The sequence below is a fragment of the Rana temporaria genome, chromosome 10 (assembly GCF_905171775.1).
Source record: "Rana temporaria chromosome 10, aRanTem1.1, whole genome shotgun sequence".
In the NCBI taxonomy this organism is placed as follows: Eukaryota; Metazoa; Chordata; class Amphibia; order Anura; family Ranidae; genus Rana; species Rana temporaria.
In genome coordinates this window covers 131,942,056-131,969,476 of record NC_053498.1, presented here as the reverse complement: position 1 = coordinate 131,969,476, position 27,421 = coordinate 131,942,056, and the positions used below count along the sequence as shown (strand labels likewise).

General features: G+C 44.8%; 1 protein-coding gene across 1 annotated transcript in view; it reads left to right on the top strand.

The window, feature by feature from the left end:
* The window catches only part of WNT4 (Wnt family member 4), a 95,474-nt gene extending 68,991 nt beyond the window's left edge, over window positions 1-26,483 (top strand). Inside the window, exons 3-5 of the mRNA XM_040326289.1 lie at window positions 19,925-20,056; window positions 24,917-25,059; window positions 25,522-26,483. Of these exons, the coding sequence (XP_040182223.1) occupies window positions 19,925-20,056; window positions 24,917-25,059; window positions 25,522-25,989 (743 nt within the window). The 3' untranslated portion in view covers window positions 25,990-26,483. The remainder of the gene's footprint in view (window positions 1-19,924; window positions 20,057-24,916; window positions 25,060-25,521) is intronic.
* The last annotated feature ends 938 nt before the right edge of the window (window positions 26,484-27,421 follow it).

The following is a 27,421-nucleotide window of genomic DNA, read 5'->3' as shown; positions in this document are numbered from 1 at the left end:
TCCGGGTCCTTTAGCTGCCTAAAGGTCCGGGTCTTAAAGCGACGCAGTGCCGAATCGCAAAAAATGCTCTGGTCTTTGACCAGCAATATGGTCCGGGGGTTAAGTGGTTAATTTAATTGACATTTTCATGCTTATGTAAAAAATAAAATAGTAAATATTATCAGTCCCCTTAACCGTGGGAAGAACTTTTTATTTATTTTTTGCTCTTTTTCTTTCTTTAATTCTTTTTTTTTTATGAAGCCCTTTTGAGTGTCTCTTCTTGATTTCCAAAGTCCCGAAGACCATTAGTCATGACAGGGTTAAGTCGGAAAAAAAAAAACAGAACATTTGTCTTTGGTTATCGAAACAAATATTTTGGTATTATTACTACAAATTTCAAAACCCGCTATTTCTGCCGGGTAATGAATAGGATTTTGACTAAAGAATCTTTTTCCAATTTATCAAACACGTCTTTAGATTTTCTGGGGAGGAAAGTGGGCGCCAGACTCAATAAGAAAAGGTAAAAATGTCAGCTATTTACTAGCTATAAGTGTATTGGCCGGGGGTCAGTCATGTAAAGATTCCATTTTTTTTGTGATAAGCGGACCCCGGAGAATTTAGGCCCGATACCAATTTTTTTTTTTTCCAAGCACATTGAAGTGATCAAGTGTTTTGTTTTTTTCCCAGACACGCAAAGCTGCTTTGTATTAAGGAGACTGATAGATGTATCTTCATTTTTCGCATCGCCGTTAATGAATACAAAATAGGATTTTCTGGGGAGTACCAAATATTACATGGGATATGGATATACATCAATTACATAGGATAACCAAGCAGGTTATTGCTACCAAAAAGCGTTCCACTTAAAGTACACCTGTGCCCAGACTATGCACATTTACATAATCAGTTCCCCAGGTAATCGTTAAAGGGGTTGTAAAGGTAATTTTTTTTTTCCTAAATAGCTTCCTTTACCTTAGTGCAGTCCTCCTTCACTTACCTCATCCTTCCATTTCTGTAACTCCACACAGTAATGTGAGGCTTTCTCCCTGGTGTGGAGAAAGCATCTTGAGGGGGCGAGCAGGAGTGTCAGGACGCCCACTTACACACAGCTCCTTTCTCTATCTGCAAAGTAGAAAGTGCCCTGACACTCCTGCTCGCCCCCTCCCCCCTCAAGAGGCTTTCTCCACACCAGTGAGAAAGCCTCGCATTACTGTGTGGAGTTACAGACAGAAGAACAGGAAGTGAGGATTTCTCAGAAGAAATAAGGACATTTAAAAGCAAAATGGAAGGATGAGGTAAGTGAAGGAGGACTGCACCAAGGTAAAGGAAGCTATTTAGGGAATTTTTTTTTTACCTTTACAACCCCTTTAGGTCATAAGAATTATGGCACGTCCGGTCTCCCAGCTGATGATGGTTTAATACTTATTTTGTCAGGGGGATCCTATGACAACTTACCGTATTTATCGGGATATAGCGCGCTCCCGCGTATAGTTGCCCGAATTCCTGTGGAAAAAAGTTTTTTTGTACTTACAGTTTTGGTGTCTTGCGCGGCGACAATCGGCGGCCTCGTCAGGTCCGGCGTCCGTCTGCGGCTTCAGGTGTCCTCTTCGTCGGGTCCGGCGTCCTCGCGTCCTCCCCGCTAGTTTTTTCAGTACACTCGTGTATCGTCGGGCAGGCTCGGCAACTCTCGCGCTGACGTCCTGTACGCTCAGGACGTCAGCGCGAGAGGCGCCGAGACTGCCCGAAGATACACGAGTGTACTGCGCTCGGTATATGCCAGCGCAGTATTCAAACTCGGCGCGGGAAAGCGAGTATCGGGGTATACCGCGCACCCACGATTTTGCCCTGATTTTCAGGGCAAAATAGTGCGCGGTATACGCTGATAAATACGGTACTTTTTCCACTGCTTTCGATTGTGATGACCAGACTTATGAGGATGCTCTCCTTACGGATCTGTAACTGGTCTTGTCACCTCCCCTTTCACCACTGGTGACATAGGAATGCCTACACTGTATAGTGATCTATAAAAAGCCCTCCCATTCTCCAGGGTGGAAGAAAAGTGGATGGACCAACAGTTACTGTGGCCATAGTCATGTAAAGCTCTCTTTGACAAAACAAGCATAGCCTCCTTCATTAAATAATCTTTGTAGCTGCAAGTACTGTGGAGTAGTTCATCCTCAAAAATCTCAACATACACTCTGAAATCGTGTATTATTCGAATGTGATGACCAGTCCCTTGAGGCTGCTTGTCTTGCTGGCCTCTGATGGCTCATGTCACCTCCCCTCTCGCCCACATCATCAGTGGTGCCATAGGAATTCCTTCGTCATGTGGTGATTTACAAAAGCCCTTTCCAGGGTGGAGCATCAGCTACTGTTCTTCACTCATCCCTTTGTCAAAACAGGCATAGCCTCCTTCATTAGCTGATCTCTGTAGCTGCAGGTACTGTGGAGTAGTTGATCATCAAAAATCACACCAGACATTGAAATTGGGTACAATTCAATTGTGATCACCAGGGGCCGCCCGTCCATTTAGAGTGTACAGCCACCGTAACCTCTTTCCACGCCTGCGGTGGCCACCCCCTATTCAAGCGTCCGGCCCCTTTCAGAACGCCGGGCGCATGAATTACAGCGGTGGCAGTGTTTTTTTTGTTTTGAAGCACCTCATTAGAGCCAAAGACACGTTGCCCGTTCACTTCCTAGATGGGGTAAGTGCGGGGGTTTTATGTCCCGGCTGTCCTCCCGGGGGGGGGGGGGGGTAACCGCCAACTGACTGGGGTTGTGGCTGTTTTCCGCCCCCCTCAAAAAGAAAAGACCTCCAGTCCCCTGTGGCTGTCTTGCAGGCCCCTGATGGCTCTTGTTCCGTTCCCCCCTTGCCAGCATCATCAGAGGTGACATAGGAATGCCTGAGTCATGTGGTGATCTGTGAAAGTCCTGTGATTTTCCTGGGTGGGAGAGAAGTGGACCAGAGCATCGGCTACCGTGCCACAGTGGGGTAAGTTATACTCTTGACAAAATGAGTATTGCCTCCTTAATCAGCTGATGAACTAGGGAGGTCCTGCTGGATGGAGCTATGCTGTTAGGCCCAGTAGCCTGTTTTGGGGCCTATCGTGTGCTGAAGTGCTCCTGAAGCTGTTCTGCCTGGTCTGGAGGAATCTGTGCCAAAGAGGCGACCCAGGGGAGGCCCCTTGCTGGAGAGAGCCTGGAATACGGCTGGTCTCAGTCATTTCTGTCTGCTGCCTTCTTCCTTCGCCATCAGAATAAAGTTCTCCTGACACCAAGAGAAAAAAGGTGACAGGGGGAGGGAGCTCCAGCACACAGCCTGCAATTCACAGCCTCAGCTTTGTTACTGTGTGTAGGAGGTGTGTCCCTCCACACAGGAGCGTGGCTGTGAACTCTGCAGAGTGCAACATCAACTCCCCACCCCCTTTTTTCTGAACGCTCAGACAAACTTTTTACATTTTGGACTTTGAATGGAGAGAAGACAACAGATAAACGGGTACAACTTATGTAGGGGGATTTGTTTAATCCCTGTGTATCACCGGAGGTCAGTCACTTCACTGGGTATACAGTATGTAAGGGTTTACTTTACAAACACATTGGGCCAGATCCACGAAGCGTTTACGCTGGCGTATCTATTGATACGCCGCGTAACATCTAGGTTGCTCCGGCGTATCTTTGTTTTGTATCCACAAAACAAAGATACGCCTGAAGCTGTGCTAGATCCGACTGGTGTACGTCTTAGTACGCCGTCGGATCTAAGGTGCATATTTACGCTGGCCGCTAGGTGGCGTTTCCGTCGATTTCTGCGTTGAGTATGCAAATTAGATAGATACGCCAATCCACAAACGTACGTCCGGCCGGCGCATTTTTTTACGTCGTTTCCGTAAGGCTTTTTTCGGCTTAACGTTACGCCTGCTATATGAGGCGTACTCAATGTTAAGTATGGACGTCGGGCCAGCGTCAAATTTTCCGTTGTGTACGTCGTTTGCGTAAAACGTTCGCGAATAGGGCTTTGCGTAAAATGACGTTCCCGTCGAAAGCATTGGCTTGTTGCGGGTTAATTTGGAGCATGCGCACTGGGATACCCCCACGGACGGCGCATGCGCTGTTCAGAAAAAACGTCATTTACGTCGGGTCAAGACGTATTAACATAAAACACGCTCCCATCTCATCCATTTGAATTGCGCGCCCTTACGCCGACACAGTTAAACTACGCCGCCGTAACTTACGGTGCAAATTCTTTGAGGATACGGGAAATACGCTGTAAGTTACGGCGGCGTAGTGTATCTGAGATACACTACGCCGGACGTAAAGAAGCGCCGCGCTACGTGGATCTGGCCCTTTAAGTATTGTATACTAGACTGGTACTTTAGAAGGAATCCTGAAAAGGAATTTGTACGGTCGCTCCAGATGCAGCAATGTAAAGCTAGCAGGGATTCTAACCATTTGCCAGCCTATCCAAAATGTAAAAAAAAAAAAAGTTTTGGCTTTAAGTGGAAGCTTTTTATGTCAAGGATTTCACATCCAGAAAACGAGTTTAATCTTCATTTAAAAAGGAGGCAGACGTATATAAATAATTCTTTTATGTCTCACCGTAGTTAATGTGTGTCATAACCCCTGTACAGCCTGGGACTCTGATACCGAGGGGGGCCGAGGGGGGGCTGTCTGAACAAAATGTACAGAGATACTCACATGCATGTGCAGGTATTTTATGCACTTTATTTCTATAAGTTCAGTGGACCGGGATTGGTAGAACAGCTTTGCCCCCCCCCCCCCCCCCCCAATGCTTTGTAAACTTTAAGGTGCCATTTACACAGGTGGCCAGGGGATAGTAAAACAGGTGGTTGATCTGTATTTTTAGCCTCCCCCTTTGCCCTCCTACAAGCAGACATGGTGGCGCTAAGTTGGGTACACATTGTCATGCCAATTTTAACACTACATGTTGAGCTTGATAGGCAGCACTAACTGTCAAACCTGACCATGTTAGTGAATGGGGCAGCATAGCAACCACGAGCCAAAGGCATGCAACACTGTACTCATTGTTTTCATTTTTTTTCTCTCGCATTAATAGAGCTTTCTTTTGGTGGTATTTAATCACCACTGGGATTTTTTATTTTTTTTTGCTAAACAAACAAAAAACGACTGAAAATTTTGAAGAAAAAAAATGTGATTGGTTGTAGCGGTTTAACAGGACGGGTTCCACTCAGAACAGGCCTCGCCATGATCGACCAAAGAAGTTGAGTGTCACATGCTCAGCGTCATATCCAGAGGTCGTCTTTGGGAAATAGACGTATGAGTGCTGCCAGCATTGCTGCAGAGGTTAAAGGGGTGAGGGGGGTCAGCCTGTCAGAGCTCAGACCATACGCCGCACACTGCATCAAATTGGTCTGCATGGCTTCATCCCAGAAGGAAGCCTCTTCTAAAGATGATGCACAAGAAATCCCGCAAACAGTTTGCTGAAGACAAGCAGACTAAGGACATGGATTACTGGAACCGTGTCCTGTGGTCTGATGAGACCAAGATAAACTTATTTGGTGTCAGATGGTGTGAAGCGTGTGTGGCGACAACCAGGTGAGGAGAACAAATACAAGTGTGTCTTGCCTACAATCAAGCATGGTGGTGGGAGTGTCATGTCTGGGGCTGCATGAGTGCTGCCAGCACTGGGGAGCTACAGATCATTGAGGGAACCATGAATGCCAACATATACTGTGACAGACTGAAGCAGAGCATGACCCCCCTCCCTTCAGAGACTGGGCCTCAAGGTAGTATTCCAACATGATAACGACCCCAAACACACCTCCAAGACCACCACTGCCTTGCTAAAGAAGCTGATGGTAAAGGTGATGGACTGGACAAGCATGTTGAGTATCTGTGGGGCTCCTCAAACAGAAGGGGGAGGAGCACAAGGTCTCCAACATCCACCATCTCTGTGATGTCATCATGGAGGAGTGGAAGAGGACTCCAGTGACAACCTGTGAAGCTCTGGTGAAATTCATGCCCAAGAATGTTAACCCAGTGGTGGAAAATAATGGTGCCCACACAAAATATTGACACTTTTGGCCCAATTTGGACATTTTCACTTAGGGGTGTACTCACTTTTGCTGCCAGTGGTTTAGACATTAATGGCTGTGTGTTGAATTATTTGGAGGGGAAAGCAAATGTACACTGTTATACAAGCTGTACACTCACTACACAACATTGTAGCAAAGTGTCATTTCTTCAGTGTTGTCACATGAAAAGATAGAATCAAATATTTACAAAAATGTAAATAACCCAATGTCAGACTTTAACCACTTAAGGACCGCCTCCTGCACATTTACGTCGGCAGAATGGCACGGCTGGGCACATGCACATACAGGTACGTCCTGTGCTAGTGCCCAGCCGTGGGTCGCGGGCGTTGGCGCGAGGCCCGTGACCCGGTCCGAAGCTCCGTGACCGCGGGACTCGCGGACCCGATCGCCGCTGGAGTCCTGCGATCTGTCCCCGGAGCTGAAGAACGGGGAGAGCCGCGTGTAAACACAGCTTCCCCGTTCTTCACTGTGGCGCCGTCATCGATCGTGTGTTCCCTTTTATAGGGAATCACAATCGATGACGTCACACCTACAGCCACACCCCCCTACAGTTAGAAACACAGATGAGGTCATACATAACCCCATCAGCGCCCCCTTGTGGTTAACTCCCAAGCTGCAATTGACATTTTCACAGTAAACAATGCATTTTTTGCTGTGAAAATGACAATGGTCCCAAAAATGTGTCAAAATTGTGCGGTGTCCGCCATAATGTCGCAGTCGTGAAAAAAATCGCTGATCGCCGCCATTAGTAGTAAAAAAAAAAATTAATAAAAATGCAATAAAACTATCCCCTATTTTGTAAACGCTATACATTTTGCGCATGCTTATTGCGATTTTTTTTTTTACCAAAAATAGGTAGAAGAATACGTATCGGCCTAAACTGAGGAAAACTATTTTTTTTTTATATTTTTGGGGATATTTATTACAGCAAAAAGTAAAAAATATTGCATTTCTTTCAAAATTGTCGCTCTATTTTTGTTTATAGCGCAAAAAATAAAAACCGCAGAGGTGATCAAATACCACCAAAATAAAGCTCTATTTGTGGGGAAAAAAGGACGCCAATTTTTGTTTGGGAGCCACATCGCACGACCGCGCAATTGTCAGTTAAAGCGACGCAGTGCCGAACCGCAAAAACTGGCCGGGTCCTTTAGCTGCCTAAAGGTCCGGGTCTTAAGTGGTTAAGCAAGTGAGAAATGTGTAAAGAAATGTAGCGGGCAGTCGGAGGATCAGCGTAGAAGTCACACCAGAGCAGCTGAACAGATGTACCACTTTAACACTATTGCTATTTTGCAGATGAGACTTGAAACCTCAAGCCAGCATAGTTGCAGGACATTAAATATCCTCTGGTAAAAGTGTCCCGGACTGTTTCCGTTCCGGTTTTGCTGACTCACCGTACTCCAATGTTGACTGTTTTTTCAGTGGTTGCCTGAAGGTTCCAGTGGGGCTTTCAGAGCAATTTCTGGTGGAATGGTTATTTCCTCTCGGGGCCCGGCACTGTACGTCATTGTTTGACACATTTCACAGGGCAATCCATAACATTTCATCTCATCAGGGTCTCTAGGAGGATTAGACCACATTTGTCTTGTACTAACATTTTGAGAAGGTTGTACGCAGCCATCTGCCACCCTGACGGAATGCTGCATGGCTCGGGAAATATATACGATATTGGAATTATAGGATGCACATTGAATTTAAGGTGAACCTGTTTATTTCAACAAATATCTTTCCATAAGATTTCATGTGCCTTTAAAAGAGAAGCATGGGTTGTGGGTTTTTTTTTGTTTGTTTTTTGTAAAAGGGTAGGGATATCCAGCACACAGCCTGTGATTGACAGCCTCAGCTCTGTTCCTGTGTGCTGTGTGAAGGGGGTTGTGCCCTTCTCTCCAATCAGCTCTCACATTGCTCTCAACTCTGCAAAGTGTAACTCTCCCCCCCCCCCGGTCCCTGCTGCACTTATCTCTGTAGGCGATTACCGTATTTATCGGGGTATAGCGCGCCCCGGCGTATAACGCGCACCCCAAGTTTAGAGAGGTAAAAAAGGAAAAAAAAAGAAAACTTACATTTTTGCCCTGCATCCATCGGACGAATGATCGGAAGCTATAAATCACATGTACATCAAAACTCAGAAGAGCTGGCAGATGAATCTGGATTCGATGCAACACATAGGGCCAAATCTTCAAAGGAGATACGCAGGCGGAACTGCTGTTCAGCCTGCGTATCCCTGTGCCTATCTTTGGAAACGATTCTCAGAAGGATTTTTCCAAAGATAGTCAGAAGATCCGACATCTAAGACACTTACACTGTCGGATCTTAGGATGCAGTACCGCATCCGCCGCTGGGGGCATTTCCAGTCGAAATGCCGGCTAGCGTATGCAAATGAGTACTTAAGCAGATCCACAAAGCTTTTAAGCATTGTGGTTTCTGCGTAAGTTACGATTTGCACGCGTTAAATTAGGGCTGGTTTTACAATGTGTAAAGTTAGTACACCATGTAAAACCAGACCTTTTTTTCGATCGCCGCGATTTTTTTTTCAATTTGAATTTTTTTTCCCGGCGCGTATTTTTTTTTTCACCCGTCGCAACTTTATTGTCCCGTCGCAATCCACAAAGCCCGGCGTAAATTACGTTCGCGCGCTGCACGTCGGGAAAAATGACGTCACACGCATGCGCAGTACGTCCGGCGCGGGAGCGCGCCTCATTTGAATAGGAATCGCCCCCTCGAGGAGACGACCACCTTGCGACGGAGGCACTTAGGTTACACGGCGTGTAATTTCTAGGTAAGTGCTTTGTGGATCGGGCACTTAGGTAGAAATTTAACGCCTGTGTAACTTAACTGCTGAAAGTTAAGTTAGGCGGCGTTTTTGAGAATTTGGCCCATGGTACTTATATATATATTCATTTGTGTGTTTTTTTTTCTTTAACGAGTAAAATAAATTGCTTACCTGGGGTGACCCCTGATTAGATAATATTCAATGAAAGCATAAAAGGTAAATGTAACAATTATGTAACTAAGACCCTGACTTCTGGTGTACTCGCCTAGGAGCAAATGATATCACTGGGCCTTCTTGTGGGATCCTGGAAAAGGTGAAGACCTCAAATCTAAGAGACTACACCCCTGTACTAATCTGGAGCATCTTTTCATGGGATTTAGTATACTACCCCCCCCCCCCCTCCACTTTGCTGATTGGACAGTGCAGGGACAGCAGCTCACTGCTTTTCCCATCTTGTAGGCCAGGGGTGTCAAACTCAATTTCATCGTGGGCCGCATCACTGTTATAATTGCCCTCAAAAGGGCCAGTTGTATCTGTAAGGCCGCGTACACACGGTCAGTCCATCTGATGAGAATGGTCCGACAGACCGCTTTCATCGTTTCACCGCTAAAGCAGACTGATGGTCTGATGTGCGTACACACCATCAGTTCAAAACCCGATTGGTTTAGAACGCGGTGACGTAAAACACACAACGTGCTGAAAAAACGAAGTTCAATGCTTCCAAGCATGCGTCGACTTGATTCTGAGCAAGCGCGGGTTTTGAACCAATGATTTTGTGTACTAACCATCAGTTTTGACCTATCGGTCAGCCGTCCATCAGTTAAATTTTAAAGCAAGTTCTCTTTTTTTGGACCGAAGGACAACAGACCGATGGGGCGTACACACGGTCGGTTTGGACCGATGAAACTGAACTTCAGTCCGTTTTCATCGGTTTGGACTGATGGTGTGTACGCGGCCTAAGATTAGTCGTCCAGCGCATCCCCTTCCCTTACATTAGATGTCAAGAGCCACCCCACCATCAGAAGATGAGTCCCCCACCCTCTCTTGCATCACAGTGCACCTCCCTTACCTTATGCTGCTGCTGGGAAGAAGATGGATGCATTGCTTGAAAGTAGAGGTTCTGGAGGAGGACCAGAGGTGGGCTAGAGCTCTCCTGCAGCTGCAGGAGAGGTGCGAGGGCCACATAAAATAGCCTGGAGGGCCGGATTCGGCCCGCGGGCTTTGTGTCTGACACCTGTGTTGTAGGCAGTAGAGCCCTTATTGGGTCAGCGCGATACCCCTCCTCCTCCCACTCTGAGCCCTACTGTGCAAAGAACCACAGGAAGCCAATATAAAAACACATTGAGGTACTTGCATCAGCTGTATGTAAAAATGCATCTTGTGATTTAATAAACGCATGTCCGCCTTAAACAGCGTTTTAGGTCTTTTTTATTTTTTAAAGTGTATTTTGTGCGTGTACTCGAGAGAGGAGCCGGACTGCAGGAGTTGGGAGTAGGCAGGCCTCCCCCAGAGGCAATTTGCCACCTTTCTCCATGCCCCGGGTGGCAATGGCGGGTGTGTGAGGGGGTCCTCCCACACAGCCCACCCTACCTGCTCCGCTTTGAAGCCCAACGGGGCAGAGCCCGCTCAACCAGCCCCGTTCGTCCTTCGCCTCTCTTTTTTAGAGACCGCGTGGTCAAAGTGCGTGCATGTTAACCCAATTTCAAGTGCGTGTAAGTGTGGTGTTTTTTTGTGGGAGGGGGGTGGGCGTACTAAGCGCAGGCTTACCTCGCATAGCACACCCACCGGGAGCCGGGCTGAGACCACCAAACTCAATTCACATGTAGCCGAGACCGGGATCCGAATCCCTAGCTGCAGAGGTGAATGGCTTGTCAGCGCAGTGCCAATCGCGTTGAGCCACCGCAGCTCCTCGCATTTTAGGTCTTAAAAAAAAAAATGAGCAAGCAGATGATGTTGAAAATGACAAATGTGTCCCAGCGGTCCAATCAGCCGGTTGACTTTGCTTTATGTAAAATGTGCAAAAGCGGTCTGATGGTATAAGGACCGCAGAGCTCTCCCATAGTTACAGCAGATGTGTTTGTATAAATAGAGGCTTTGAACAGTGCTTGTCATTGTGGGTCAGAAGGAGCTCGGTTTTGCTTTCCAAGTTGGCAAAGCGCGAGTCAGTTTTGCGGTGAAATCTGCAGGGCAAATCCTAAGTCCTCGCCGTAGCTCATTGTTTGACATGGGTTGTTTTCTCCGGGGGGCTACAAGGAGAAAAGAAGGGAAGAGTTTTGTGGTAGGTTGAGATTCCAGGCTGGAAATACCAGCAAAGCGCTCGCATAGAAGTCGTCTCTTCTTCGGCAACCACAGTGCGAGAAGACCCACGCGAGCCTGCTGCTAACCTCAGCTGACTTGGAAGGGAATCAGTCCCCGCAATAACTCAACCTCGGCCTTCAGCTTGGCAGGCTCCTTCTAATAGGTTGGGTTATTCGCAGGGTGGACCGGCCACCAGTCAGCGACGACCACCAAAGTAGTCCCACTTATGTAGGCAAGCTCTATTCATGGCCGAGGTGAGACGTCGTTCTGGGTTTCTCACTTACCAGAAGTTGATAAAACATTCCGTCTTCCTAAATAAACCCAAGGCAGGATACACGGTGTATTTGTTAATGCGGTTATTTCATGATCCCTGTGCAAGAAGAGAGATTCTGTGCTCCTGATTCCTGTGCTGTGTATATATTGCACTTGCTTATATGTGAGGAGTAAAGCTGAACTCCGGCCTTCCCTTCAGTCTTGCACAGTTGTACAGGCTTCTCTCCTGTATCCGAATGGCTTACTCTCATTTCACTGCACACTGAAGCCTCGTACACACGATGGAAGGGTTTTGTCGGAAAATCAAACCGTTGCACGATCCATCGGACAATAGTTGTCAAATTTTCCGACAACAAATGTTGGATAGCATGCTTTAACCTCTTCCCGCCCGCACGGCGGGTTTTGACGGCCACATTGTGGCTCTGAATTGCCGGGGAGGCCGTCTTTATACGGCCTCCAGGCCACTGGGGGGCGCGCGAGCGGCGGTGCGCACGCGCCCGCCCGCCGCCGATGCGCGTGCCTGCCGTGATGTCCGCCAGGCACCCGCGATCGGCGGTCACGGAGACAGGGACACGGAGCTCTGTGTGTAAACACAGAGCTCCACGTCCTGTCAGGGAGAGGAGACTGATAGTGTGTCCCTTGTACATAGGGACAACCATCGGTCACCTCCCCCAGTCACCCCCCACAGTAAGAATCACTAATTAGGGAATACATTAACCCCTTCCTCGCCCCCTAGTGTTAACCCCTTCCCTGACAGTCACATTTATACAGTAATCAGTGCATATTTATATCATTGTTCGCTGTATAAATGTGAATGGTCCCAAAAATATGTCAAAAGTGTCCAATGTGTCCGCCGCAATATCGCAGTCCTGACAAAAAATCGCAGATCGCCGACATTAATAGTAAAAAAAAAAAATAATAATAATAAAAAAAAATAATGATTCTATCTCCTATTTTGGAGACGCTATAACGTTTGCGCAAACCAATCACTATACGCTTATTGCGATTTTTATTTTTACCAATAATATGTAGAAGAATACGTATCGGACTAAACTGCATATTTATTATAGCAAAAAAGTAAAAAAAAACTTTACGCTCTATTTTTGTTTATAGCGCAAAAAATAAAAACTGCAGAGGTGATCAAATACCACCAAAAGAAAGCTCTATTTGTGGGGAAAAAAGGACGCCAATTTTGTTTGGGAGCCACGTCGCACGACCGCGCAATTGTCATTCAAAGCGTGACAGTGCTGAAAGCTTAAATTTCACCTGGGCAGGAAGGGAGTATATGTGCTCAGTAAGCAAGTGGTTAAAGTGGTTGTAAACCCTCTCTGACATGTTTTACCTACAGGTAGCGCCTCGTACACACGACCATTTTTCTCGGCAGGAAAAAAAACGATGTTTTTCCCAACGTGATTCGTCTTCAGCCTGACTTGCATACACACGTTCATGCAAAAAAACGTCTGACCAAAGCGCGGTGGCATTCAACACGTACGACGGGACTATAAAGGGGAAGTTCCTTTCAAATGGCGCCACCCTTTGGGCTGCTTTTGCTGATCCTCGTGTTAGTAAACGTTTGTTGAGAGACGATTCGCGCTTTTCAGTTTTCGTGCTTTTCAGTCCGTTACAGCGCAACGAATGTGATATCTCCTTTTTCAAACGCTAGGCCCCGTACACACGAGAGGATCCACCCGCTGAAAAATCTCAGCGGATCGGTTTCAGCGGATAGATCCCCTGGTGTGTACGTTCCAGCGGATATTTATCCGCGGATATTTCCGATTTCCAGCAGATAAAAATTTGTTAGCATGCTAACAAATCTATCCACTGGAATCGGCTCCAGCAGATCGATCCGGTGGTCTGTACAGACTCACCGGATCGATCCGTCCGAACCCGTCCCTCGCATGCGTCGTAATGATTCGACGCATGCGTGGATTTCCTTATATGACAGCGTCGCGCACGTCGCCGCGTCATCATCACGGCGACGGCGCGACACGTCACCGCAGTTGAATTCCGCGCAGATTTGGATCCGATGGTGAGTACATGCCAACGGATCCAAATCCGCCAGAGGATTTATCCGCGGATACGGTCCGGAGGACCGTATCCGCGGATCAATCCTATCGTGTGTACCAGGCCTTAGTTTTACCAGAACAAGAGCTCCCGTCTCATACTTGATTCTGAGCATGCACGTTTTTTTTCCCCTCGGAAAAGCATACACACGACCGTTTTTAGCGACGAGAAAAAGACTGACGGGAAACACGACGAGAAAAAAGAGAGCTGGTTTCAATTTTTTGGCAGGCAGTTTTTTCGTCGATAAAACACGACCGGTTTTCACGACCAATATAAAAAATGGCCGTTTTCTCGTCGTGAAAGCCGGTCGTGTGTACAGGGCATAAGCCTAGATTAAGGCTTACATGTATGTGTTTGCAATATCTCCTAAACCTACACGGTTTAGGAGATATTTGCCACAAAGAATGTACCGTTGACTACGGCGCATGCACGCTGTAGACAACGGCGCAGGCGCACTGAGAATGCCGGTTTTATCAATGGATAATGCCGGCTTTGACGGCTCCCGCGCGCATGTGCCGAGGACGGCTTTGGGGGCTTCGATCTAAGGTAAGTAATGCATAATGAGCTAGTATGCTAGTCATACTTCCTTCTATTAAAACCAAAGATGGGGCACTGATGCCAGGACATTTTCTACTCCTACTGGCCAAAGTCTGGCTTCCTAAAGCATGATAAACGGTAAACTGGCCCTTTGCTTAGAAAATCTGGAGACCCCTGGTTTAACACTTTCCTTCCCAGCCTGACTGGCCGTCCCTTTCATTCATTGGATGTCAAAGGTTCAGCATCACATGTGGGCGTTGCCTAGGGCAGTCTGCATAGGCACTCCAACTGCTCCAGATTGACAACCACATATTCGTTTTTTATTTTTTTTATTTGCATAATTCCTCACAAGAGCCAACCCGCTGCTTTTATCAGGGCCTGATGCTGCGTACACACGATCATTTTTCGGGTTGTAAAAAACAACGTTTTTTAAAAATGTCATTTAAAACAATCGTGTGTGGGCTTCAGAGCATTTTTCGGGTTCTGAAAAACGACAAAAAAAAATCGAACATGCTTTTTCACAACATTTTAAACAATGCCATTTTTCAGGTTGTAAAAAATGGTCATGTGTGGGCTTTAACGACGTGAAAAACCTGCGCATGCACAGAAACAAGTTATGAGACGGGATTGCTTGTTCTGGTAAAACTAGCGTTCGTAATGGAGTAAGCACATTCATCACGCTGTAACAGACAGAAAAGCGCGAATCGTCTTTTACTAACACGGAATCAGCTAAAGCAGCCCCAAGGGTGGCGCCATCCGCATGGAACTTCCCCTTTATAGTGCCGTCGTACGTGTTGTACGTCACCGCGCTTTGCTAGAGCATTTTTTTTTCACTATCGTGTGTAGGCAAGGCCGTTTTAATGATGAAGTTGAAAAAAACATTGTTTTTTCTAGAGGCTGAAAAACGTTGTTTTTTACAACCCGGAAAATGATCGTGTGTACGCGGCATGAGGGCTTTTGAAAGGAGTTCTGAGGCCGGGTGCTGTGATGTTTTCAGGAAGGTACGTACGGTACCTTCCACCAACCTGAATTGCATGAGAAGCATAGAGACCCAGTGATGACAACATTTGATCTAAATTGTTATTCGGGTGGGATGGGGGGACATAGGGAAGGTGGTATATAAACAGATTAAAACTGCAGCTTTACCATTTTTCTTTAAAGGAGAAGTATAGCCAAAGCTAGTTTTTAGCAGACAGAGGGATGAAGCCCACTGTCGGCTGACATCACAGAGCCGGTCCAGGCTGGGGAAGTTTGTGAGAATCTGGTCGGGATCTACCATGCACACAAGCCTTGCAATACCTGCTTATGTTCTAGATCAGTAGTCGTCAAACTTTTCATATAAGGGGCCAGTTTACTGTCCTTCAGACTTTGGGTGGTAGAGTGTGGCCAGTGGTTGTACAAAATGTTCTGGCATCAGTGGGAGTAAAAAAAGCCCAATTTTTGGTGTCAATGGGAAGAACTATACCCCATTGTTGATGTTAGTGGGAAGAATAGTGCCTTATAGTTGGTGTCAGTGGGAGCAATGGTGCCCCATCATTGGTGTTAGTGGAAATAATAGTGCCCCATTATTGTTGTCAGAGGGAGGAATAGTGCTCCATCATTGGTGTCAGTGAGAAGAATTGTGCCCTGTTGTTGATGCCAGTGGGAGTATTAGTATTAGTGCCCCATTGTGTGTGTGAGTGGGAGGCATTAAGCTTGCTTGGGGGGGGGGGGGGGGCAGAGTGTGGCCAGTGGTTGTACAAAATGTTTTGGCATCAGTGGGAGTAAAGAATTCCTAATTTTTTGTGTCAATGGGAAGAACTATACCCCATTGTTGATGTTAGTGGGAAGAATAGTGCCTTATAGTTGGTGTCAAATGGAAAAAGAAAATTTGGAAAGCCGCACTCCAAAAAAACTTGATGGTTGTCTTTATTTAAAAAATGCACTACAAGTCACAGCACACTACACGGGGGTAAAACGGCTGATGCGTTTTGCATTATAAATTAATAAATTAATCAATTCCTGAGACCATACTGATCATCCTAACACAATCCACCTGGAGCGGTAACTTTCTTTCTCTTAGGCCGGGTACACACGGACAAACATGTATGGTGAAAGCGGTCCGTCGGACCGTTTTCACCATACATGTCTGCCAGAGGGCTTCTGTACGATGGTTGTACACACCATCGTACAGAAGTCCGCGCGTAAACAATACGCGGGGCGTGTCCGCGGTGTCGCCGCGTCGATGACGCGGTGTCGCCGCGACAATGACGCGGCGACGTGGGCGGCCCGCCTTTAAAATGCTTCCACGCATGCGTCGAAGTCATTCGACGCATGCGAGGGACGGCGGGCGCCTGGACATGTACGGTAGGTCTGTACTGACGACCGTACATGTCCGAGCGGGCTGAATTCCAGCGGGCTGTTTTAAAACAAGTCCAGGAATATTTGTCTGCTGGGAAAAGGCCCGGCGGGCAAATGTTTGCTGGAATTCGGCCCGCTCGCGCCCACACACGACCAAACATGTCTGCTGAAACTGGCCCGCAGGCCAGTTTCAGCAGACATGTTTGGTCGTGAGTATGGGGCCTTATAGTTGGTGTCAGTGGGAGCAATGGTGCCCTATCATTGGCATCAGTGGGAGGAAGAGTGGACCATCGTTGGCATCAGTGGGAGGAATAGTGCCTCATCATGGGTGTCAGTGGGAAGAATAGTGTCCCATCATTGGTATCAGTGGAAGGAATAGTGTCCCATCATGGGTGTCAGTGGGAAGAAAGAATAGTGTCCCATCAGTGGAAGGAATAGTACCATATCATTGGTATCAATGGGAAGAATAGTATCCCATCATTGTTGTCAGTGGGAAGAAGAGTACCCAATCATTGTTGTCAGTGGGAAGAATAGTGCCCCATCAATGGTGTCAGTGAGAAGAATGGTGCCCTGTTGTTGGTGCCAGTGGGAGGATTAGCGCCCTGTTGTTGGTGTCAGCTGGAGGAATAGTGCCCTAGCATTGGTATCAGTAGGAGGTATAGTGGACCATTGTTGGTGCCAGTGGGAGGATTAGTGCCCTATTGTTGGTATCAGCTGGAGGAATAGTGCCTTAGCATTGGTATCAGTAGGAGGGATAGTGGACCATTGTTGGTGTCAGCTGGAGGAATAGTGCCCTAGCATTGGTATCAGTAGGAGGGATAGTGGACCATTGTTGGTGTCATCGGAAAGAATTTGTGCCCCAAGGGCCAGATAAAGCTAAGCAAAGGGCCACATCTGGCTCCTAGGCAGCAGCTTGGAGACCAACGTCCTACATGACCAAGATGTAATGTGTGCCCAGTGTCACCCTGTGATCTGTGAATATAAGGACAAGGAATGAGTGTGACCCAGTCTGGTTGCATGTCATGTTTGACTTTTATAATACACAAATTGTAAAATCTTTGGAGTGCTTTTACAACTGCAGCCGACAGAGATAGATGAAAAGAGCAAACATCGAAATTATAAGGAAAGCTTTTCTGTAGAGTAGACATAATAAATATTTGGAGAAGGATGCCACAAGGGTAAACTAGGACAGCTGTTAAAATGTTTTCTAATGCAAGAAGCTTTCACTATCAGACAGGAATAAGCTCAAGTTTAAAGGGAAATGGTCAAGCATTCAAAGCAGAGTCCTTCGGAGTTATCACTGTAGAAAATATGTGACAGTCATTTTATGTGACTTTTATATGCTCATTGTGCCATATTTTTATGATCATATTACAATCATTGGTGCTCCCTCTGCTGGCCATTTGTAAAACAATGCAGTGAGCATCCTTGTGTAACGGCTCTGGTGAACGGGAGAGAACCACAACTGCGGATAGCAAGGATTTATGTACACTTCTCTATGTGAGAATTCAGTATTGGACCCCAGGCGTCACTCCACACAAACAGGAGTTTGGGGGTTTTCTACATCATCTCTCTCTTACATAAAGGAATGTGTTGAGCTACTAGGGGAGGATGCATTACAACATGCGACCAAAGCCTAGCGTTAAAATGATACGATTCAGGAGAATGTTCCAATGCACAACTGTTTGCAAGTGATTATCAGTATTGGACCCCAGGCGTCACTCCAATCAGAGAACAGGAGTTTAGGGGTTCTCTACATGATGTCACTTAAAACATACAGCAGTGCATTAGGCCACTAAGGGAGTAGGCATGAATAACCATCAACCCTTAGCATAGAAAAGTTAGAGCGAACATGTTCAGTCACTTAGCGCATGGGCCCATAAACAAGTAAGAACTTATGTCAAGCACGTAGTAAATAGGAATACTGTATGCAATAGCAAATTACTTAAGAGAGACAACTTTAGCGTAATGGAACTGAAAGTGTATGTCCCTTTAAGATATTCCTCAGCGGTCAGCTGAAGACACAGTAAGTAATCGCAAGCAGTGTAGTAGTATAACATAAAGGTAGATTCAAATACATTACTTCAAAAAGGTGTATGTAATCCGGGTATTTCTAGAGTAACAATGTTACAAAACAATGGTACTTATCCATATTGCAGGGATGAGAGTTTTCCAATAAAGAGAGTATTGCAGCAGCAAGGGACTCATCCTTGGAGGGTCTCCTGGTGGGGGGTATCCTGGGGTGTCCGCAGCATCTACAGCAAGGTTGCCAGCGTGGATCCAGGAGTGGATGGTTTCCAGTTTAAGGCATAAATGGTACCTGTAGTTTAAAAGTAGCCAAGCCGGCTACGGCCGACAATAATAGAACAGTGTGCAGTCTGCACACTGTTCTTTTTATAGGCAGGTAACAGGTGCCTGGCAGGTGTGCCGAATCCAGCGCTGAGTGTGCTTGGCACTTCCGCGTTCCAAGCTGGAACGTACACGGCGCCGGGCGATGACGTCATCACGCGGTCGCCGTAATGCGTTCCAGCATGGAGCGCATTACGGCGCTGGGAGCGCCTGTTACACCTTGCTGGATGACTGCTGTGAGACTGTGCTGTGTGTACTTACCCGAAGAGTAGTGGTGGTCAGGGCCATTTAAAGGAATTTGGGGGCCCCAAGCAAAATGGAGGCTCCCCTCCCTGTGTCCTTCTTACTCCCCCCTCCTGTGTCCTTCTTACTCCCCTCCCCCCTCTCTATGTTCTTTTTACCCCCTCCTCCCCATGTTTTTTTACTCCCCCCCTATGTTTTTTTTACTCCCCCCATGTTCTTCTTACTCCCCTCCCCCTCCCTATGTTCTCTTTACGCCCCTCCCCATGTTTTTTTTACTACCCCCCATGTTCTTTTTACTCGCCCCCCTCCCTCCCTATGTTCTTTTTACTCCCCCCTCCCTACCGGGTCCGTACCGCACGGCAGGAGATTCAGTTTCCTGTTCCCGGCAGGACTGACAGGAAGTGATCACTCAGTGTGCACTTCCTGTCAGTCCGGCCGGGAACAGGAAACTGAATCTTCTGTACCGCGCGGTACCCGCCCAGAGTCCGGACTGACAGGGGGAAGGAAGAGGAGCTCAGCCACGCTACAGAGAAGGGGAAGTTACGGCTCGAGGTCGCTACTTCTCATGTAAGGGGGGGACTCTGATGGGGATCCTGCTATAGGGGAGGACTCTGATGGGGAACACGATGTAAGGAGGGGGGCTATGATGGGGACCTAAATGTAAGGAGGACCCTGATGGAGATTTTTTTTTTTTCGTCTCACAAATATTTCTAAAATATACAATGTGGCCCTCGTACTGAGTTTGGAGACACCTGCTATAAACCAAAAGATAGTCAAGCTGAACCAATTCATAGCTCCCATCTGTCTATCTATATTGTGGGATGTTCACACTTTTTGAGAATCTGTATAAATAAATGCACTATTCAAAACCCAAAATGTTCCTGCCTTGAATGTCAAACATGCTAGGTATTCCACATTCTCTAATATTTCACAAGAGCTTTAGAATCAAAGACTTATGTGAAAGAAGTCTTCTGAACATACTCTTCATTTTGTGTTGCAGGCACCAGAGAAGCAGCTTTCGTGTACGCAATTTCATCAGCGGGGGTCGCCTTCGCAGTCACCAGGGCGTGCAGCAGTGGAGATCTAGAAAAATGTGGCTGCGATCGGACGGTACATGGTGTGAGTCCTCAAGGTCTGTAGAAAGCATTTTGATTTGTTACCACAAACCTTTATATTATTTTTTTACATGAAGCACAGAAACATAATTAAATCATAACTGTACATACAGCTCAAAAAATTAAAGGATCAGTCCACCAGATAGTGACATTTTTGTTATAGGTAGAGCCTGGTGTCAGCTACTGGCTTCTTATATGCCTTGGATGCTTCAACAGAGCATACCTGCCCTTTCCTCAAGTCTGGTTTTTGTAAGCTGATACTACATTCCCTTAGCTGTTGTGGCATTTAAAATTTGATACTATATCCCTTAGCTGTTCAGGCATTTAAATTTCAATACTACATCCCAGTGGCGGTCCGTCAATATGGGGCACCACCCCCCTAAACCATGTGCCCGCCCCCTAATCTACATGCAGGAGGCTGGACGCATGGATCTCAATGTTTTTTTTTTCTGAGGCTCTAATTGGCTTTAAAAAGGGTGGGCTCTGGGCACAGAGCCTGCCCACTTGTTTGACAATAGCAAATTAATATTCGCTATTGTCTTCCTGAGTTTCCTCCTGGCCAATCAGGAAGGGGGTCCTGAGATCTGATTGACCGAGAGGAGAAGCATGGGCTTCCATTCTCCTCCCTCCTATCCGGCTTGGTGTTTCATGTCTTTCAGGCATGCCTGACACTAGAGCTTGGTCCTCCTGCACTCCGCGGGCATCACATCTCCCCGGATATGGCCGTGTCCTTCACTTCAGGGGTGAGTGCGAGCAACGGGGGGGGACCGACTGACCGGGGGGCGCGGGCGGTTTGTTTGCCGTTCCCCACACACACCCCCAAATGTAGCACCTGCCGCAACTGCTACATCCCCTTAGCTTTTGTGGCATTTAAATTTTGATAATACATCCCTTTAGCTGTTCAGGCATTTCCATTTTGACACCACATTCCCTTAGCTTTTATTGGATTAAAATTTTAGAAACTACATCCCCTTGGATTTTTGGGGGGATTTTAATTTTCGATACTACATCCCCTCAGCTTTTGTGGCATTTCAATTTCGATACTACACCCCTTAGCTTTTATTGGATTTAAATTTTCGATACTACACCCCTTAGCTTTTATTGGATTTAAATTTTCGATACTACACCCCTTAGCTTTTATTGGATTTAAATTTTCGATACTACACCCCTTAGCTTTTATTGGATTTAAATTTTCGATACTACACCCCTTAGCTTTTATTGGATATAAATTTTCGATACTACACCCCTTAGCTTTTATTGAATTTTAATTTTCGATACTACACCCCCTTAGCTTTTATTGGATTCAAATTTTCAATACTACACCCCTTAGCTTTTATTGGCTTTAAATTTTCGATACTACACCCCTTAGCTTTTATTGAATTAAAATTTTCGATACTACACCCCTTAGTTTTTTTTGGATTTAAATTTTCGATACTACACCCCTTAGCTTTTATTGGCTTTAAATTTTCGATACTACACCCCTTAGCTTTTATTGGATTTAAATTTTCGATACTACACCCCTTAGCTTTTATTGAATTAAAATTTTCGATACTACACCCCTTAGTTTTTTTTGGATTTAAATTTTCGATACTACACCCCTTAGCTTTTATTGGCTTTAAATTTTCGATACTACACCCCTTAGCTTTTATTGGATTTAAATTTTCGATACTACATCCCCTTAGCTTTTGTGGCATTTCAATTTCGATACTACATCCCTTAGCTTTTATTAAATTTTCGATACTACATCCCCTTAGCTTTTATTGGATTTTAATTTTCGATACTACACCCCTTAGCTTTTATTGAATTAAAATTTTCGATACTACACCCCTTAGTTTTTTTTGGATTTAAATTTTCGATACTACACCCCTTAGCTTTTATTGGCTTTAAATTTTCGATACTACACCCCTTAGCTTTTATTGGATTTAAATTTTCGATACTACATCCCCTTAGCTTTTGTGGCATTTCAATTTCGATACTACATCCCTTAGCTTTTATTAAATTTTCGATACTACATCCCCTTAGCTTTTATTGGATTTTAATTTTCGATACTACACCCCTTAGCTTTTATTGAATTAAAATTTTCGATACTACACCCCTTAGTTTTTTTTGGATTTAAATTTTCGATACTACACCCCTTAGCTTTTATTGGCTTTAAATTTTCGATACTACACCCCTTAGCTTTTATTGGATTTAAATTTTCGATACTACATCCCCTTAGCTTTTGTGGCATTTCAATTTCGATACTACATCCCTTAGCTTTTATTAAATTTTCGATACTACATCCCCTTAGCTTTTATTGGATTTTAATTTTCGATACTACATCCCCTTAGCTTTTATTGGATTAAAATGTTCGATACTACACCCCTTAGCTGTTTAGGCATTTACATTTCATATACTGTATCCCTTTAGCTGTTGTGGCATTTGAATTTATTTTTATTTTCCTCGAATAAGCTATTATTGGGTTTGGCTAGGAAAGCCCTGCTTTGTTTTGGTTTAATAGAAGATCCACCGTGGGCAGTGCTAATAATTATCTAACTCATTCATTACTCTACAATTTATTAACTAAGAGACCCTGGGGTAATTACGGTCAGGAAGTTGCATAATAGCATTCAGAGAAGCAGCCAGGTGGAGGCTGGAGCCAGCAGTCTGTGACAGACATCAATGTGAGTAAAGCATAGTGTACGGTAGTAGTACTGAACGGATCCCAGCAATCATCCAGCCATTATTTTATTTTGAACTTGGCACTCATCACATTCAGAATGCCAAAGCTGGAAGACAATATTTTTAAAGGTTTATTCCTCATCCAGAATTCTAAATTAAACTTTGTGATGCATAGAGAGAACGTCTGCTGAGAAGTTCCGTTTTTTCAGACATGGCTGTATTGCATTAGTTCCCTGCCTTCATTTTGTCTTTAATTTGGTGATCCTGGAACACATCTGCTGGTGGTGATGGAACACCTTCTTTACTGTCTCTCCCACACAGGATCTAAAATAATGGCAGCTCTAAATTGCTTTTCACAACCACCAACTGGATTTAAGAACATCATACTCAGAGGTGCTGAGAACTTTAAAGCCCTGTACACACGATCAGATATCTGATGGAATCTAATCCAATGGATTTTTTCGTCGGATATCCGATGAAGCTGACTTTCATCAGCCTTGCCTACACACCATTGGTCAAAAATCTGACCGTGTCCAAACGTGGTGACGTAAAACACTACGATGTGCTGAGAAAAATGAAGTTCAGTGCTTCCAAGCATGCGTCGACTTGATTCTGAGCATGCGTGGATTTTTGACCGATAGCCTTCCACACAGACAATCGTTTTTTTATCAATAGGAGAAATTTAAAACATGTTCTATTTTTTTCACCGATGGAAAACAAACCGATGGGGCCCACACACGATAGGTTTGACCGATGAAAACAGTCCATCTGTCTTTTTTCATCGGACAAACCGATCGTGTGTACAGGGCTTTAGACTTGCATGTGTAGTCAGATGAAGATTTTTTTTTTAACAAGATCAATAGCTCTGGCAAGGCAGATCCCACATATCAAGTCTTTCCTCAATGGGCACCCAAAAGTAGCTTAACCAAAGCTGAGCTCTGGAAGATTTTACCCCCCTCCTGACCAAGGCATTTTTTGCTATTAAGGCTTCATTTCCATGGACGTTTTTACAGCCACTTTTTTTAGCCTTTTTTACAGCTTAAAAACGCCTGTCCATGTTTTTTTTTTAAATTATTTATTTATTTATTTATTTATAATTATTTAAAAATGTTCTTGTACGATAATTGTACTATTTTCCTTTAATCAGTACAGCTGTCTTCCGAGAATAAAATACAAATACAATACAACACATTACATCACTTACGAATTTTTAATCTGTTGTATGAGAATTTATGTAACTTTAGTAGCTTTTTTTTTGTTTTCGATATGAGACTAGCATGCAAAAAAAACGATAATCTCATTGTGTGTACCAGGCATTGTAATGGGACTGTGATAGTGTATCAGTAAATTTGACACTAACTGATACTGAGTGGGAACTGACTAACTGCCACTGACATCGCCAGTGACACTTAGATAGTGATCAGCGCTAATAATATATATCGTATATACTCGAGTATAAGCCGACCCGAATAAAAGCCGAGGCACCTAATTTTACCACAAAAACAATGGGAAAACGTATTGACTTGAGTATAAGCCTAGGGTAGAAAATGCAGCAGCTACTGTAAGTGGAAGAGAGGGTCAACAATGCCCATTTGCATTCCTCACTGTGCCCATTGCAAGCCTCACTGTGCCCATTGCATGCCTCACTGTGCCCATTTCAAGCCTCACTGTGCCGATCTGCATACCTGATCTCTGTGTCATGCAGTCGGCAGCCGTCCAGTGTAACCCCCGCCCTGCCTCCTCCTCGTCCTCTATCACGGAAGAGAACAAGGAGGAGGCAGGGCGGGGTTAAACTGGACGCCGTCTGACTGAATGACACAGGGGCTGATCAAAGAGACTCCAGTATAAGCCGAGGGGGGCTTTTTCAGCACAAAAAAATGTGCTGAAAAACTCGGCTTATACTTGAGTATATACAGTACACTGTACTAATGACACTGGCTAGGAAGGGGTTTATTTCCCACCAATGGCACTACCTGTATAGGGGGTAGATATATGTTTATTTGGGTTTCCTGTGGCTAATCTAGCTTCCTTCCAAACATTTGCCAGTAGATTTATTGACTTTCTGTCTAGGTCTGTAGGTAAAAACTGGAGGGAAACTAAATTTAGGCAAAGTCTGTAGCCACCTTTTAGATATTCCATCCTTATAGGGAATGAATGTTGTATGTATTTGTCTCACTGGAAATATCTCTGACATTTTCTCCCCCATAATCCTTTAGGGTTCCAGTGGTCTGGTTGTTCCGATAACATTGCATATGGAGTCGCTTTCTCACAGTCTTTTGTTGATGTACGAGAGCGGGGTAAAGGAGCATCATCCAGTCGAGCTCTCATGAATCTCCACAACAACGAGGCAGGAAGAAAGGTAAGCAGCTCTCTTTTTCCTGGCAGCTTTTCTGTCAGCAAAGTAAAGTCTGTGTCCAGCTAAAACAATTTTTGCGGTATTTGAAAGTGGCCCTTTGCTTACCTTTATCTGGCCCTTGGGGCACTATTCCACCAACTGACACCAATGATAGGGCACCATTCCTCCTGCTGACATAATCAATGGGATACTATTCTTCCAATTGATACCAACAACTGGGTACTATTCCTCCCAGTAAAACCAATGATCTGATGCCGGGGCATTTTTTTACTTCCATTGGCCACAGTCCAGCCCTTCTAAAGCCTGAAGATCAATAAACTGGCCCTTTGCTTAGAAAGTTTGAATACTCCTGTTTTAAAGCATACCTAACTTCAAAGCTTAGGTCCCCTTTAAGAAACACAAATTATTTGTGAAGTAAGTGACAAAGACCAAGTTATCATCTAACATGCTATTTCTTTTTAATAGGCCATTCTCAACAACATGCGAGTGGAATGTAAGTGTCATGGAGTCTCCGGATCCTGCGAGGTAAAGACCTGCTGGAAAGCCATGCCTCCGTTTCGTAAAGTTGGTAATGTCTTGAAGGAGAAATTCGACGGAGCTACTGAAGCGGAGCAGAAAAAGATTGGCACGACCAAAGTCTTAGTGCCTAAAAATTCTCAGTTCAAGCCACACACAGATGAAGACCTGGTATATATAGACTCCAGCCCAGACTTCTGTGACCACGACTTAAAGAACGGAGTTTTGGGAACAACAGGTCGGCAGTGCAACAAAACTTCCAAGGCCATTGATGGTTGTGAGCTTATGTGCTGCGGCCGAGGCTTTCACACAGAAGAAGTGGAAATAGTAGAAAGATGCAGCTGTAAGTTCCATTGGTGCTGCTTTGTCAAATGTAAACAGTGCCACAAAGTGGTGGAAATGCACACATGTCGGTGATCTCCACAAATCAGCCACCAAAATGGACAACATGGACCTCATCGAACCATTCCTTCCACCACAATTGGTGAAGCTCCATAGACTGCAAAGAAATTAAGGAGGGACAATAGAATTTTTTTTTTTTAAGAATGAATATTTAAAAGTCCCTAAATCTCACTGATGTATATTTGTGTCCTTTTTCTTATTTATTGCCGACAAACATTGAAGTTGTGATTCGTCGCTTCCCATCAACACGTGGTGGATTTTTATTTTGCGTTGCTGCTTCTACAGTGATGGAGACCGAGATGTGCCCCAAGAAAAAAAACTGCTGAAGGAATGGAACTCCTAAAATATTCAAAACAAATAAAAAAGAATAAAAATGTTAAAAACTTATATAGGATGACCACTATCCATTTCGCTATTCCAGTGACATTTGACTAACTTCCACCAGATGACCAAAATAACTAATGGAAACTTCATTATATTTTTAAATAAAAACAAAAAATGTTAGCATAGGTATTTTATATCTGTATCAATGTATATAAGTGTGTATATATATATAGATATATATATCTATATATATATTCATGTTTTGTATTATGAATATTTCTGTACAAAAAAAAAAAAGATTTTTAAGACGAGTATAAGGTTGAGATGCAGGTTTTTAGTATATTCTCTCATTCCTTAAAGTCAGCCCATGGCTGTTAGCTTTTTCTTCACATGTTCTGTGTTCTTCCTGCTGAACCTTGACTGACAAAGGTAATTAGGTGTTGACTTAGCATTGAACTTAAAACTGGACAGAGCTATTCTGCTCTTCTTGCTGTTTTTTCTACAGTATTATATGCTTTTTCTAAAGTGTAAATTCCCAGGGTCCAAAATTATTTAAAATTAGTACATTTTTGTTAGTTGGACAATACTTCCATCCCAGTACAGTATATGCATACAGAACTTGCCAAAGTAAAGTCAATGAGTCAAGGCAAATGAATCAGATTATAAACTGCCTTTAATTTCTCTTAAGCCTCATACACACGATCGGACTTCCATTGGACTTTTCCGTGGACCCGAAGGGGCGTTGGCCGTGAACTTGTTCTGCATACACACGGCAGAACTTTTTCAGCCAACATTCACCAAATCACGTGTTTTTTCAGCTCTTTACCGCCACCCTTTTTGCAACTTCTGCTATTGTTGTCTGATGTTTAGCATTGGTTCTGAGCATGCTCCTTTGGACTTTAGTCTGATGGACTTGTGTACACACGATCACATAATTCTCCATCGGACATTTGTTGTCAGAAAGTTTGAGAGCATTCACAGCGAACATTTGTTCGTTGAAAAACCAAAAACAATTGTCCGATGGAGCATACAGACGTTTGGATTGTCCGATCAAACACGTCCGACACGGTTGTTGTCAAAAAGTCTGATCGTGTGTATGGACCTTAAATCTCCCCATTGGAGT